At 34.9% G+C, this 17,099-nt stretch overlaps 1 protein-coding gene across 1 annotated transcript in view; it reads right to left on the reverse strand.

The window, feature by feature from the left end:
• LOC150079463 (uncharacterized) overlaps positions 1 to 17,099 on the reverse strand; it is a 94,825-nt gene that overhangs the window by 37,518 nt on the left and 40,208 nt on the right. The window contains exon 2 of the mRNA XM_090382553.1: positions 1,701 to 1,910. Within this exon, the coding sequence (XP_090238679.1) occupies positions 1,701 to 1,872 (172 nt within the window). The 5' untranslated portion in view covers positions 1,873 to 1,910. The remainder of the gene's footprint in view (positions 1 to 1,700; positions 1,911 to 17,099) is intronic.

Consider the following 17,099-nt stretch of genomic DNA (forward strand, 5'->3'; position numbering starts at 1 on the left):
ATGTGACATCCAGGTAGTTACGAACATCTCCGCTATAATGGGCAGGGGCTCTATCGTGTTGGAACCACATTGTCTGTTGCGTCGATGCAGAAATCTGTTCATCTCTCAAAAGTTGTGGCAATACTTGCTGCAGAAAGATCAAGTAGATAGGTCCGGTTAGACGACACGGTAACAGGTAAGGTCCGATGAGGTGATCTCCCATAATACCGGCCCATACATTGACCGAAAATTGAATCTGTGCTGCACGACGTCGTATTGCATGCGGGTTCTCGACCGCCCAGATATGGTCGTTATGCGTGTTGAAAATTCCTTCCCTTGTGAAGGATGCCTCATCAGAAAACAACACTTCAGCAGGAAAAAGGGGATTGTAGCACATTTTCCAAGGTACCACTGTGCGAAAGCAATACGAGGTGCATAATCCTCCGGTTGCTGTGTCTGGACACGCTGCACGTGAAACAGATGCATGTCTTGTTCTCGGAGAATCCTCCAGACGCTGCAATGGGAAACCCCGACTGCGTTTGCTAGACTTTGTGTACTCGTTCTTGGATTCCCCTGTACATGCTGCAGCACATTCTGTTCGACGGCTGGAGTCCGTGCTGTTCTTACCCTGTCCCTGTCAGCTCTTTCAAATGAACCTCTCTCAACTAACCTCTGGTGCAGTCTTGCAAAGAAATTATGACTGGGAATACGCCTCGTCGGATATCGTTCCGCGTACAAACGCTGTGCGGCTGGCCCACTACAATTTGCAGCCCCGTACGCCAAATGCATATCGGCTAACTCTGCGTTCGTGTAATCATCCATCCTACTAAACTTGGCGTTCTTGTTCAAGAAATTCGAAATTCGCCTGGAGTATTCCAGAATGTTCGGATGTCCATGCGTCGGAGATGTGAGGCGTGCATTGTAGCCCGTGGAAGGAACTTCGAAAACTTACTTTAATCCATGTACCTTTTGCTTCTTTTCATGTATTATTAAAACGATTTCTCACTTACGGTCTCTTTTCTTTATGGTGCTTCTGTGTACAACACCGCTTCAGGAAAGCATTTCCGACCCCACATTGCTATATGATTTCGAGTTGTCAGGATGTACCCTACCCCTCTTAGAAGTTCTGAAACGTTTAACTGAAACACCCTGTATATATATAAATAATGGAATTGGTGGGGGGAAAAAATTTGTATTACATAAATTAAAATATTATCCTCAAAATTAAATGTTAAAGAGAATGCTTTCATAGGCAATAAATTTTGGGCATTGCACTTTTATTTGCCAGGGTTCTGTAACCCATTACAAACACATAGCTGAAACATTATCTCATTAAAACATACCACCAATTTAAAAGTGAAATCACATTATTAATATAATTTAAAATATGACATGTAAAAAGATAAGCAATAAACTTATGCAAGAACTGTAGAGCAATGTTGCTTGGACCTGAATAGTTTTAATAGTTTTTAGCACGGTATGAAAGACAGTACATACTTAATAAAAAAAACAGTTTATATTTAAAATATTAATTAGTGGTTAATTACTGATTGCTTAATTAGCTTTTGTTTGTTTTTTGTAAAATCAGAATTACATAGGCAATTACAACAACAGCAAATAAATTTAATAGAAAATATTATATGGGTTTGCATATAATTTTAAATGTCTATTTAATGACCATAAATTTAAACTAAATTTCATAAGAAAAAGTTAAAAAATACCATCAATCAAAGGAGAGCTCCTGTCATTAGTCACAGCTTTTTTCAAACATGTGCCTTTTCGAATCTGTGATAATAAGGCATTCCTATCAGGCTGTTCATTACGATTTAGCTTGGGGGGTTCATTAAATGAGCATGGTGGAGGAGGAGGAGCAGGTGGTGGTGGAGGGGGCATGGCTAAAATAATATGCCTTACTTAACTGTCAATGATATCTGCAAGAGAAAGCAATATAATATTAATGAAATATTTCCATATTTAATATCTATTCATATACATCACAGAGAACATCCAGTTACAATGCATTATGAAAAACAGACACTAATGAATATTATAAACCAGAAGTTTTAAAATCAGAGGTTACACAAATCATTCTTAGGCTGCACAGACATGCACACCTGTGCAGCAATAATCAAAAAATATATACTGATTATTATATACTTGATTATATAATTAAGAAAATATGACAACTTAGAGTTTGAAATTGTGGCTGGAAATTGAGGGTAGAGAAAGGTGGAAGCAGCACCCCCCTCCCACCACTACTGTGAATGGTGATTATAGTTTTGGCCAATTAAGCAATCTGCATAAATTATATGGCATTACCTGGTCAATATAGCAGGCAACATTTAAGGTATAGAGTTTTGTCCAGTCTTTGTCAAGCACATTCCTCCCACTCTGTTGGAGAATGGGAGGGGGGGGGGTTAATACTTGCCATCCCTGCCAACACAGCAAGTGAAGGAGTTTTCTGTATCTGAATTTCTAATCTAAGGAAAACAGCCGGAAACTTCTGATGTCTGGTTTCTACACAGCAACTTACTAAAAATTGATAACATCAATTACATTATGAATGTATTTCTTTTCTTTTTTCTTTGTTATATTTATGCATTATATACAATACAATAAAATATTAATATTGCTTATTTTTATTTGAAGTTAATTATTGTATTATTACTGGCGTGTAGAAAATTTAATACAAATTTTCTTAATGCATCATTTAATTTTTTTTTTTTCTTCTTTCAGGTAGAGTTCGGGTGCAGTTCCGATTACTGCAGGTGCTGGTCTAGTACAGTGGACCTATGCAGAACTCTACTTTGGTGACGTGTAAAAATCCTAAAAGAATTAATGTTCCACTTAACTGTCTTCATCCAAATAAAAAAAACTATTGCATTATATTACTTGCCATCAAAACATATGACTCGCTGAAAAGGGCATTTATATTACCGATAGAGATGCTATATAAAATAATATTAAAGCATTTGTACACACATTTAATTGTACAATAGTTTTAATTTCTTTTAAATGTAAATCAAAGCAATATCAGTAAATTCTTGTATATCAAATTACAAACCACAAAACATTTCTCTTCACACCCTTTTATAAGAACTTTAAAAGGAGAAAAGAAGATTAACCATTAAACTTATGAATTATGTTTTTTATGAAAGAGTGTAATCACTGTCTGGGTACCATCCCATTTTCTTCCAAAATTGGGAATATAGAATATTTTCTCAGAGTCCATACTTCATAAGTTTAAATACACAAGAATGAAAGTAAATTAAAAATTAAATTTATTTATACCTTCTCTTAAAATGTATAATAGTCTCAATCTATTAAGGCAAAGTAACGCATGTTTTACTTTTTAAACATGATTATACTGGGGGAAAAAAAGTTTTTCAATCATCCCTATTCTGATAATGCTAACTTGGTGTCCTTAAAAATTAACCTATAAAGAAATATACATTTAACTTGTATTATTTGTTAGTATCCCACTTCATAAATCTCACAAGGACTCCAAATGTACACACCCAAATGTAACATACTATTAGACTGGGACACCTGATATGCAGCAATAAGAAAATGCATTCCTGCCCCCCCCCCCCCCCCCCCACACACACACTAAATATTTCAGCTTCTTTCTGACTTATATAGACAACAGTCACTACAAGTGACAGCCATGTGTGATGCATGTCACAAACAACATAAAAACCAGACAGTTTTTTCTATAACAAAGAGGGAAAGATAAATACAATATCCTTATATTGTAATAAGGATATAATATTCTGTAATATTCTTATAAATGCATTAAAGTGCAAGTGAATTAAATCTAACTACTAGCAACAACACTGTCCATTAGAATTAATTCAATGAACATAAAACTCACTCTGCTCACAACTGCACTCTCCTATGGTAGGTAATTTTAGCTTTGATTTCATTTTTTTGAGAAGTGGCTGCGCAGCACATAACTACATAATCAAAGATGCTGCATTATTATGAACTAAAATAATACTGAAAATATAACCAACACATATTACTACTATTATTGTTGAGGTATGATGCAGAGATATAATCACAAGTACTGCCTCCTTAAAATTAAAAACATTAAACTTGCTTGGGAAACAGAAGTTTCCATAAAAATAATTAATCTTATATGATATATGAAACAAAGTATCTTCTAATATTGCAGTCCTACATTATTGTCAATGGTCCTATTTACAGTATTAGATTTTATTATTATTATTATTTTTTTTTTTTTTTTATTTATCCTAAGTTGCTACCTTAGGAAAATAGCTAAAATACACTGTGTTAAACTCAAATTTTTTTCTTGGTGGTTGGGGTGGGGATAAAGGCAAATCACAAAACTTTAAAAAGTAAAAGTAAAACCCCCTTCTGTATACAATCACTGCAAGATCGAGCACAATGCTATAACTAGAAAAAATGAAACAAAGTAGTTTTCTCCAATTATATATATAACTTTCTATATATAAGATTATAGATTTTTCAGAGGATGGGAGAGGAGTTATGAGTGATCATTCATTTTGAGAATGGACATTACAAACCATATCAGATATTTAATAACATTTTACTTCTGCAATATAAAATTATTGTAGAAGTAAAAAGTTCATTTTATGCCTAAGAACCTAAAACAAAAAAAAAAAAAAAAAAAAAGAAGCACAAGCCTGGCTCTATTAGTTTGAGAAAACTGCTTGCATCAGTTATGCAAATCAACTATCTGTGTGTTGAAGGGTTATTCATAATATTCAAAGTAGTGGGAGCGCTGTGGCTCGGGGGAGAACCAAAGGGAGCAATTCTCCAACCCATCACACAGCTTAAATAAATGTGCAACTTGTGAAATGTTTGCAGACTTTCTGGGATGGGACATGATGTTGCCAAGGGAAGATGTCTTTGTGTGTGTGTGTTATGAAAACCCCAAAGGAGATATATTAGAATCTATAGTACTTAGTACTGTGCATAGGTTGGAGGTTGAGAAGACAAAAGGAGATATTTGTTGACATTAGACTTGAACTTCTGTAGACTGTCATTTTCAGGAAATACATATGAAGGAAGGTTGTTCCAGAAAAAGGCAGTTGAATGAATAAAAGAGGAAGATGAAAAGTTGGTTCTGTGAGTTTGAAGTTGCACAGTAAATGGATGTTGGATGGTGGCAGCACATGTTCGGACTGTTTTGAAAGAGAGAGCGGGAATTATAGAAGCCAATTCAGAAGAACTGTGCCCATGGAAGTATCTGTAGAAAAGGCATGCAGCAGATGCAGTATGTATATCTGTGTATTGAAGGGGTATTCTTAATATTCAAAGTAGCAGGAGTGCTGTGGCTTGGGGGGAACCAAAGGGAGCAATTCTTCAACACAGAGTGGAGAAACTCTGTTAGAGATGAGTCATTAATTAATCTACCTGCCCTCTTCTGAATAGAATCCAAAAGCCTGAGAGAGGTTTTGGGGGCACCGCCCCAAATGTGGTAACAATATTCCATGGTAGGGCGGATTTGAGATTTGTACAAGAGTGAACAGCTTTTTGGAAAAAACGTAACGCCAAGAGCGAAAGAGGAAACCAAGTTTTTTGGATGCAGAGGAAGCAATATTTGTAATGTGCTTGTGCCAAGAGAGATTAGAAGTCAGGGTAATCCCCAAAAGAGATATATCATCTTGCCTAGAAATTGGAGTGTCACCAAAGATAAGTATAGGAGCAGAAGAATCCTTTTTGCGAGATATAAGACAGGACTCAGTTTTAGAAGGATTGAAATCAGCTAAGTTGTCTTTGCCCCACTGGAGAATTACCTGGAGATCAGCATTTAAGGTTCTATCTGTTGTAGTGGAGGTCAGCAACTTAAATAAGTTCAAGGCAGAACTAGACAAACATTTAGAGTGAATGGATGGGTGAAATGGGAAGGGTTTTTTTTTTTTTTTTTTTGGCTGATGCTATATAAGCTTGCTTTCATCAGCTGAAGTTGTAACTACTTACTTTATATAATAATTAGTCATACAAGGAAGCTTTTGTATGACTTGCTGCACCAGCCAAAAAAAAAAAAAATCTGAGTTAGAGAGAGAAAAGGGAATCACCAAGAAAGATAAAAATGATGATATCCAGCTCCAGACCCTGGATATGCCAAGCCCATACTCACCAGATGTGAGCCCCTGGGGTTATAATGTTATTGTAAAATTATTTAATTTTAATAACATTATAAAATAAATTTTGTCTTATTTAAGGCAAAATTATTTAAGACTTATCACTTCATATTATTAGATAGGAAGTGTTTTTTTCTCTTAAAAAATTTGTTTGTGCACATTAAAAAACAGGAATTGAAGAGCCTCACTGTCATGATTTTTTGAACATAAAAAAAAAAAAAAAATAATAACTGAAAATGGGCGATCCACTAACTCGTCATTCATTGTGTAGCAGTTGAGTCTCAACCCTTTCCCACTCATCCTGAATAAGATTATATCCTTCCACAATAATACAGAATCTCATTAATAAATGAAGAGGATGCTGTATTTTTTGTCCTTGTTTAAATTTACTAATAATGATTATGAATGGTTAATTGTTTAGTCTGAATATACAGCAGGCAAATGATCCTATCTATACTTTTTGTAACTGCTGGAATGTAATGGATGTTAAAATAAATTATTGTTCCCTGATGCATTGGTAGAATAAAAGGCAATCTCTGTACAATGAGTACCCAAATAAGCTTACTTAATGGGCCATCACATGTATTTTCCTGTAAGCTTCATTTTATTTCTCTGTTTTATAGAATGGAATGCACAGAAGCAAGTGACATATGAAAACATAACGGAAGAATTAATGAAAATGAGAAAGTTCAAATGAGAACTGGTGTAAATTTTACAAATCTCATTAAAAGCATTCCCAGATTTTAAAAATAAATGCTAAAATTTGTATTTCGCAATAAAAAAAAAAAAAAAAAAAAAACTTGAATCTAAGACTGCATGATCTGCAAGATGGACTACATGTACTCAGAGTTCAAAAACTGCAAATATAATAAACACTACTTTTTGATGCTAAAATGTATACCTAAAAATTGAAATTATTGTGCAAAAGCAAACTGCTCGTGCACGATAACAAGAACCTCTGTGTTGAAAAAAGATGCAGAAAAAAAAATTCTGATGGGAAAGCACTGGCTCAGCTAACTTGAGACATTGCTCCACCTTTATTTTTTGGATAGTAAAAGTACAGCCCTCACAATCATAAACTGACTTGGATTTTTGTTTTTAAAACTTACTGAACTTTAATTGTAAGAGTATCCAAAATTTACCAAAAAGGTTTGATCAGCAATAATGGAGAAATTATATTCTTTGGTAGCGATTAGCAGGTGGCAATCCAGCATGCCTCCTGTGGTCTTCCGTCAAAAGGATGTCAGAAGGATTTTGACGAATCTTGATGCTAAGAAAGCTCCAGGTCCCAATGCTATTTCTCCACTTGTTCTCAAAACCTGCACTCCTGAACTTACTCCTATTCTTTGCTGCTTTTTTCACTTTCTTATTCCAAAGGTGTTTTTCCTTCTGCTTGGAAATTTGCTCATATCCGGCCAGTTCCTAAAAAGGGTGACAAATCCCTCCCATCCAATTATCGTCCCATTGCAATTACTTCTACTCTTTCTAAAGTAATGGAGAAATCAATTAACTACCAAATTTTAAACTAACTAGAAACCTTCCGTCTGATCAACGATCGCCAGTATGGATTCCGTCAGTGTCGATCCACTGTGATATTCTGGCTTATGTTACCCATTTATGGACTAATTCAATGGAAAGGTTCAGTGAAACACAAGTAGTTGTTCTTGACATCTCAAAGGCTTTCAATCGTGTTTGGCATAAAGGTCTTCTAAACAAGCTTCCATCTTATGGTTTGCCAACTGTTTTTAGTAACTGGTTATCCAGTTTTCTCTGTGATCGCTCACTGAGGGTGATGGTATATGGCTCTCTGTCTTCTAACTTCTGCACTAATGCCAGTGTACCCCAAGGTTCAGTTCTTTCCCCCACTCTTTTCCTCTTGTATATTAATGACCTTCTTCCATTGACTGGAAATCCTATCCATAGTTTTGCCAATGATAGCACATTGCATTCCACTTTCCATTTTGAGAAACCTTGTCCTGCTCAATCAGCTTAAACTTTTAGAAAATCTGCCACCAATTCCTTAAATGCCGATCTTCAGGTAATTCTCCAGTTGGGCAAAGACAACTTAAATTGATTTCAACCCTTCTAAAACCCAGTCTTGTCTTATATAATATCTCGCAAAAAGGATTCTTCTGCTCCTATACTTATCTTTAGTGACACTCCGATTTCTAGGCAAAATGATATCTCTTTTGGGGATTACCCTGACTTCTAATCTCTCTTGGCACAAGCACATTACAAATATTGCTTCTTCTGCATCTCAAAAACTTGGTTTTCTCTTTTGCTCTCGGCATTACTTTTCTTCCAAACTTCACTCTGTACAAATCGCAAATCCGCCCTACCATGGAATATTGTTCCCACATGTGGGGCGATGCCCCCCAAACCTCTCTCAGGCTTCTTGATTCCATTCAGAAGAGAGCAGTTAGGTTAATTAATGACTCATCTCTAACAGAGTCTCTGCACTCGCTGTCTCATAGACGTACTGTTTCTGCTGCATGCCTCTTCTACAGATACTTCCATGGGCACTGTTCTTCTGAATTAGCTTCTATAATTTCTGCTCTCTCTTTCAAAACAGTCCGAACACGTGCCGCCACCAGCCAACATCCGTTGACTGTCCAACTTCAAACTCACAGAACCAACTTTTCATCTTCCTCATTTATTCATTCAACTGCCGTTTTCTGGAACAACCTTCCTTCATACATATTTCTTGAAAATTACAGTCTACAGAAGTTCAAGTCCAATGTCAACAAATATCTTCTTTTGTTTTTTCAACCTCCAACCCAAGCACGGTACTAAGTACTATGGGTTCTAACACCTCTCGTGTTTGGGGTTTACATAAAAAAAAAAAAAAAAAAAAAGTGTCTGTTGTTAGCAATAAAAGTGCACTAAGAAAAATATATTTTCTTTACAAAATGATGTTAACTTCTTGATACTTTATCTGTGTAGTATGGTGAAGGTTCTGTTGTTGAGAATATTATAAAATAGTCCACATTCATCAACATTAGAAGTTGCCCCATGGTTCAAATCCTGTAACTAATCCAAGAAAAATAGTGGGCTTCCATTCTTCATTAAAAGTTGTACAGATCTTTTTCTTATTTCTCTCAATTCCTTACCAGTAGTTAAGTACACTAAGCTAGTTCAATTTTTAACATCTGTATTCTGTTCTGTACTGATTTTTTCTCTCAGTAGTGGTCACTATATCCTCTCTTGCTCAAACCATCAAAGAGTACTATCAATTTCCTCATTCTTCCTGGCTCACTTTCTTACAGATCTTTTACAATTTAATGAAATCTTCCAAGCTTCAGGTATAGAAATCTGCTTGCTGTATATTAGTTGAATTTCAACATTATTTCCAAAGTATACCAGAGACATTCAAATTTGGCACGGGCTTTTTTTTTTATTTAATTAGTAAAACAGTAAAATAAAATTAAAATCACTTCACAAAGTAATTTCTTTCCTTCAGAATACATCTGCCACATGTTCAGAATTTTCACACTACTCCAATTTCAAAAAAAAAAAAAAACCGCCTTTCGATCATTGTCAACACCAACTTAGGACTGCATTTTTTTACATCATCATTTGAGCTGAATTTCTTGCCCCCTAATATACTCTTTCAGTGCCACAAAGATTGTATTGGAAGTCCCAACGTCACAAATTAGACTAATGGAGTAGAATATCCCACTCAAGTTCAACCAGTGCATTCAACAGTTAAATTATATATGTATCGATGGGTGGTGCCATGGAGGAAACGAACACCTTTGGACAGAGTACTTAGTCATTTCTTCCTCAGAGCTGTTCCAGTTTTTTTTAAGGGATCATAATAGTGACCAGTTTATTATATGGATAATATCTTGGGCATACCAACCGTAATGGCCATCACCTTTTTTTGCTGAGGCCATACACTTCAGACCTTGCCCCACCTTTCTTTTTTGGATAATAAAAGTACAATCCACGCAATCATAAATTGACTTAGAATTGGACTTTTGTTTTTAAAACTTACTGAAATTTAACTGTAAAAGTATCCAAAATTTACCATACTGAATATTTTCAGTAGAGGTGAATGTCTCTCTATCTCTCATATTGTGGAGTTATACCTCACAAATGGGGTTGGCATGATTGCAACACTGGGGTACCTACACCCACTAACAAGCCTTGAAACCGTGCCGTCTGGGTAATGGTATCCCCTGAGAATAAGTAACAATAATCTTCTCCGTTGGTGAAGTATTACTTATTCAAGGTAATGCAATACATGGTAACTCGTTGTGAAGGTAGTCACAATATGAGATACAATTAAATCGATACCATTTACACTACTTTTGTAGTTTTTTTTACTACTACAGAAAAATATTGTGATATATCACTGATATTCTTATAGTGAATTGCCAATCTGTAGCATATTTTTCCTTGTGCATTTATTCTTTTTAATAAATGATAACATACTTTTAATTGCATCAGTTATGATTTTTTTTTATCCAGCTTCAAAATCACAAGCAGTTCACTCACAGCCAGCACACAAAAACTAAAAAAAATGAAAAAGGACTATATTATTACGTAGCATATAAACTTTATGCATAATACCACTCATATGGTCCTGTAACATGAATACAGTGGTTGATACACAATACCACGAACTTACTCAGTATTTTATTCCCAAGTTTAAGCTAGAAGGCTTCTTGTATACGGTGATTTTCATGGAATGAAGGGTCACTGCATTCACCAAGTCGAATGGGTGCATGCTTTATGAATTTCCTGAAGCTCACATAACTTCCCATTTTTTCTTATTAATTAGCTACCCTACTCACCTTACTTCAGTCCATGTGAATTTTGGATGTGGGATTATTTCAAGGATAAAGTGTACCATGACAACAGTAAAATTCTGACAGCTGTAAAAGACAATAACATGGTATGTTTGGAATTTTCAACGGAAATGTTCAGATAAACAATTGACTGTTCTACAATTGCAACATATTACTGATATCAGTTAATATTGCCACATCACATAGGTACCATTTACAATCTGAATAAACCTGTTGCATAACTGTCGTTCTTCTCGTTCTTCTTTTCACACATTCCAACATATCCATTCTTCCTACAATGAGGCATCCAGACCTGAATGCAGTATTCAAGACGTAACCAGACCACTGTTTTATATAATGGGATAATCACCTCATCCGTGCTGGCAAAATACCTGTATATCATTGGCAAAACCCCATTAGCTCAGAGAACTTCATATCTGACAGCACAATTAACCCCCCCCCCCCAGGTATTTTTCATTCTCTAACTACCCTGAGTGGTATCACACATCTGGTACATTAATTTAGGATTACTGATACCCATATACACACCTTGTATTTGCCAATGTTAAACTTCATTTGCTACTTCTTAGCCCATCTGCCTAAGGTTGTTAGATCTAGCTGCAGTGGTATAACCTGATGTCATTAACCACTATGCCAACCTTCTAATCATCGGCAAACTTAAACATTAAGACTGATATACCTTTATCAATATCATTAATAAATACAGAAAACAATAATGGGAGCAGCACTAAACCCTGTGAAATTCTGCTAATAACATTATACATGAACAGTATCCATTGATAACTACTCTGTCTTCTCTGACTCAACCAGCCCTTTATCCATAGTAGTAACTCTCTCTTAATGGCACACTGTCCCAATTTGTACAGCAGTCTTTTATGTGCAACAGTATCAAAAAGCTTTTCTGAAATATCTAAGTATATAATGTCAAAATTATTTTTTGAATCCAGTTCTTTTTTTTACTGTGTTACAGTATCCAATCAGATAGGATTGCCCCTTAATAAATCCATGCTGTGACTGCACTCCTGTCTATATGGTCCTGCATTACTTCTTTAACAAGATTCCATTATTTTCCCTGGAACAGATGTCAATATAACAGGTCTGTAATTAATCCTGTCACCCTTTCATCCCACTTTGTCAATTGGAGATATGTCTGCAGATCTCCGTTCCTTAAATTCAGACTTCCCCTGAATCCAAGGATGCTCTCAATCATAGCTAAAGGTTTACATAACTCTTCTGCTGCTTCCATTAATATAAATGGGCATATTCTATCCATCCCATGGGACTTTTTTTTTTTTACATTTAGCTTCAGAAACTTCTCCACTTTCCTCTCAGATATATCAATATCATTCAGCTCCCTGTCAGAATGACACAATTATGGCATCCCCATTCCTAAAGAATTGTGCGAAATTGTTTAAAATCATGTCTGAATGTAGAGGCAAAACACTTATTATTCAGTTTGTTAACAACCTGAACATGGTTATAAAAAGTTAAGGCCATTCATATCTAATGAATTCATGTGATTTATCACCTTCCTTCCAGTTTTTACATTAGTAAAGAAGTTTTAGTATTAGCAAATGTTACAAGAAAGCAAGCTTATACAGCATCAGCCAAGGGGGAGGGGATTCCATTTTCACCTATTCACCCCCTCCCTGAATGAATAAGTCTCTCCACTCGCTGTCTCATAACATACTGTTTCTGCTGCATGCCTTTTCTGCAGATACTTCCATGGACACTGTTCTTCTGAATTGGCTTCTATAATTCCCACTCCCTCTTTCAAAACTGTCCTAATACGTGCCACCACCAGCCAAAATCCATTTACTACTTTTCATCTTCAAACTTACAGAACTAACTTTTCACCTTCCTCGTTTATTCATTCAACTGCCGTTTTCTGGAACAACCTTCCTTCATACGTATTTCCTGAAAATTACAATCTACAGAAGTTCAAGTCTAAAGTCAACAAATATCTTATTTCGTCTTCTCAACCTCCAAACCCAAGCACGGTACTAAGTACTATTCGTTCTAATACCTCTCGTGTTTGGGGTTTTCATAAATAAAAAAACTAGTGCGTTTCCTGAAGATATTTAAAATACAGTTGGATCCCACATAGCTATCTCCAAATCTTTAAGGAATATTGCCTCCAAAGCTCAATTTCTGAATACATTATCATTCCCTTCCTCCAACTTTATTAAAACATATCTTTTTATATACCCAACCATTAATACCTTAACCCTTTCATAATCTGTAATGACAATATACTACATATCAAATGCAGCATTGTCCAATTTCTACTCCCACAAAACTTATAATTTCCCGAAATTCATTCATTTGCAAGACCAATTTGCTTTTATAAATGTAAAATCTGTTTGTTGAGAATTAGCACTAAGGAAATTAAGTCCATGAAGTGTTAGTATAGTGCCAGCAAGTTGTAATATTCCATTGCCTGCTTGCCTGTTTCTGAGGGATGCAAAATCATGCAACCCTTGCCCCCCCCCTTTTTTTTTTTTTGCCAAATATTACTTTGGCTAAAAAAAGACAAAAATTCCTCCCATCATGACAGGATTCAAAACTAGACCTTTTCCACAAGTGTATAGGGATGTCAATCAATCATTTTGCTGGCTATGAAGGTGTGTATTATGATATTAATAAAGCAAACCACAGAGCAAAGATCAGTAATAACCAACATCCATGATAAAGGTAGCAGCTCAAGGCAATTTTATATAATCATCCCAATAAGGCACTGAAACAAAAGTTACAAAGCTGGGAAGACATGCACCCACTCCAATTTAATTTCAAAATTAACCCCCAACCGTAGATGCATTTCAAAAATTCCCACTCATCTTCTGTGCCCTAATTCCTTATACAAACCCCTAATTTCATCAACTGGCCACTGACACCCAAAATCCAATGAAAGAATGAACATAGCATACCACCTAACCATCCCTGGAAGATTGCTAACACGACACAAACTTTATCTACGTAATTATGCATTGCATATCAGAAATTGGTGCTTATGAAAACTAATAATATACACAGGCATATAGACAGACACCTAAGCTTATAACTTTCAATTTAAAAAAAATTGGAGAATATATAGTATCTGAGAAATTCTCTAATATAAACATTTTAGATCTGTCATTTTTTTTCCATGAAGGATTAATCAACTGAAGCAGGAAACATATGGAGCAGTTAAATATGAATCTGAAACTGGCTATACAGATTAGCTATCACCCTACTATAATAACAAGTTCTTCATAAGGGCAGCACTGAAAATAAAACATATTTAATCATGCTATAATGAAAATCATATAGGTGTAATTTCACAAGTATATGGAAGACAAGGAAAAGAAGTATGAAATAAATTTATCATCAGAGATTATGAAATGAGCAGTATAAGCACTGAAATTGCAGTTATCAGCAACAATACAGGTCAATATTTAAACTATCAAATTTGCCCTTCTTTTCAAAATATGCACCCTGATAAACTTCCTGTCCTCTTTTCTGCATAACTTCAAGACTAAACACATGCCCTGTTAAACTTCCTGTCCGTTCTGTCACTCCATCAGACAAACTGGTTTTAAAAGCTCATTCACAGTCAATAACCTCATCATGCCTGTTTTGAGCTTTATGCAAGGACAAGCTAAGTGAAACATTAATCTTTGAAAAAAGGAAGACCAAGTGATAACATATAATAAAACATATGTATCTAATAATGTATAATTAGAACTGTTGTATGAAGTATATACAACAGATTAAATACTTTGCAATAAAAATTCAATCATATTTTAACAATTCATATTATGTCAATCATGAAACAAGTGTCCTGAATTCATACCCAGCCCAAGGAATTATGGAAAGGAAAAAATATTAATTCAAAATGTCATCAGTGCTTAAAGATATTAAAACAAGCACATTTTTGCAGTTATCAGCATACTTTGTTTTTAAAAATATCAATATAATGACTACAATATCACAATTTAGCCATAAAATACAACAGTTCAGTTTTCTCCAAACTTTTAAATGATTGACTCATGTGCTTATTTTTCTATTATGTTAAAATGGATTACACATGTTTTTACATCTTTTAAAAATTAACCTATGCTAACATACAGTGCATCTTAAACATAACCAAAAATGACTTTATAGAGTAATCTTAGCATCAACACCATAACACATTCCTCATAATGGTACACTCTGTGAACTGCAATTTCTAAGCAAAAGAATGCATTGCATGTTGTGAAAGGAAGTAGATATGGGCGTATTTCCTGTGTCATGTTCCAGTTAATAGTAAACTGTATACAATATCAATCAGACATTACTGATGAAGAATAATCTGAACAAACTGCCTGCAGCAATGTGTTCTAATTTTTTTTTTTTCTTCATATACAGTGATGATTACCATATGCAGCAAAATTACTAGTTACAAGTGATTATCAAGGTAGCCACTAATTAACCACCTAAAATAATCTAACAATGATAAATGCTATTAATGTTGTAATAAAAAAAAAATTTTTATATACAGTTTGTGTGTCTGTGTGTGTGAGAGAGAGAGAGATATGCAAGTTAAAACCAGGAGAAAAGGTGGAAAGATAAAGATTGGATATGACAAATGCACGGAAAGCAGCAGTAAAGGATGCAGATGTATATATAATAATATAAAAGTAATATAAAGATGGCAGTGCAAGTTATACATAAGGCCACAGGGAAAAGGGCAGAATACAAAATTGAAGCAAGCAAATGGCAAAAGGTGTTACAAACAAGACCATCTAATGACAGGAAACAGAAATGGCTGTAATTTAAATAATAGCATTGTGCAAAGCAGCAGATAACTAATTTTTAAATTGATATAAATATAAAATATTATACCAAAGAGTTAAAACCAGATGAAACAAAGCGCGCAAGGCAGCAGCAATGGATGCAAATGTATATTAGATAGTATGAACCAGAGCTGTAATGCTCAATACATTCTACGTTGATATCAATATTTGTAAAACAATAAGAGAAGTTTACCTCAATATAGTACGTAGAACACTTCGTAGGACGTGTTCTACGTACTATATTGAGGTAAACTTCTCTTATTATTTTACAAATATATCTATAATATGACAGATAAATATAAAGATGGCAGTGCAAGTCACATGAAAAGCCAAAAAAAAAAAAAAAAAAAAAGAAGAAGATAGCCAAAATATGAGAAAAATGTAGGTTAAATTAAAGAAATAAAAGGTAAGTAAACCTGTAAAATAAAAAATATAATAAATAAAAAAAATTAAATTATTACAGCCATTTCTGTTTCCTGTCATTAGATGGTCTTGTTTGTAACACCTTTTGCCATTTGCTTGCTTCAATTTTTATTCTGTCCTTTTCCTTGTGCCTTCTGTGTAACTTGCACTACCATCTTTATATTACTGTTATATATATATATATATATATGTGTGTGTGTGTGTGTGTGTGTGTGTGTGTGCGCGCCTAACAGGTGAAAGCTGCATCAAAGGCGGCAGCAGAAAAAACACCTATACCTGCCATTACCCTAATTTTTTTCCCCCCGAAGTATAATCTACTTTACTTTATTTATTGACTTTTTAAATTACTACTGCAATATTAAAAGGTGTTAATCAAGTTAATTTTGTAATTGGACTTCTATTGAATCAATTGATTTCTTCCAAAAAAAAAAAAAAAAATTATTACGAAATCTGATTTTATAATCTTATTCTAGTTAGTTCATCACAAGTTTTCTAGGCGCCTCCGTAGCCAGGTGGGCAGGAGCAGCAGTGCGTAGCACACGCTTCTTGATTAGACCGGGGTTCGAGCCCGTGACCACCAAATACGGAAAAGTCAGAGAATGACCACCGCATATCCCTGGAGCAATATGGCCTTTGTTGCTAATGCTCCTAAAAAAAAAAAAAAAAAAAAAAAAAATAACAATAACAGGTTTTCTATTAAGTTATCCCAATGCAGATTGAGTGGATATTGAAAGATAGTCTGATTACATGATATATTAGGGCAACACCATCACCTCTTCTGCCTTGAGTTGCCAGTTGTTTTGGTTTTTAAGAGCATTAGCAACTAAGGCCATATTGCTCCGGGGATATGCGGTGGTCATTCCCTGACCTTTCCGCATCCTCCGTATTTGATGGTCACGGCTCAAACCCCGGTCTAATCAAGAAGCGTGTGCACT

This window comes from Mastigoproctus giganteus, chromosome 10 (assembly GCF_048544385.1).
Source record: "Mastigoproctus giganteus isolate SK-2022 chromosome 10, ASM4854438v1, whole genome shotgun sequence".
Classification (NCBI taxonomy): Eukaryota; Metazoa; Arthropoda; class Arachnida; order Uropygi; family Thelyphonidae; genus Mastigoproctus; species Mastigoproctus giganteus.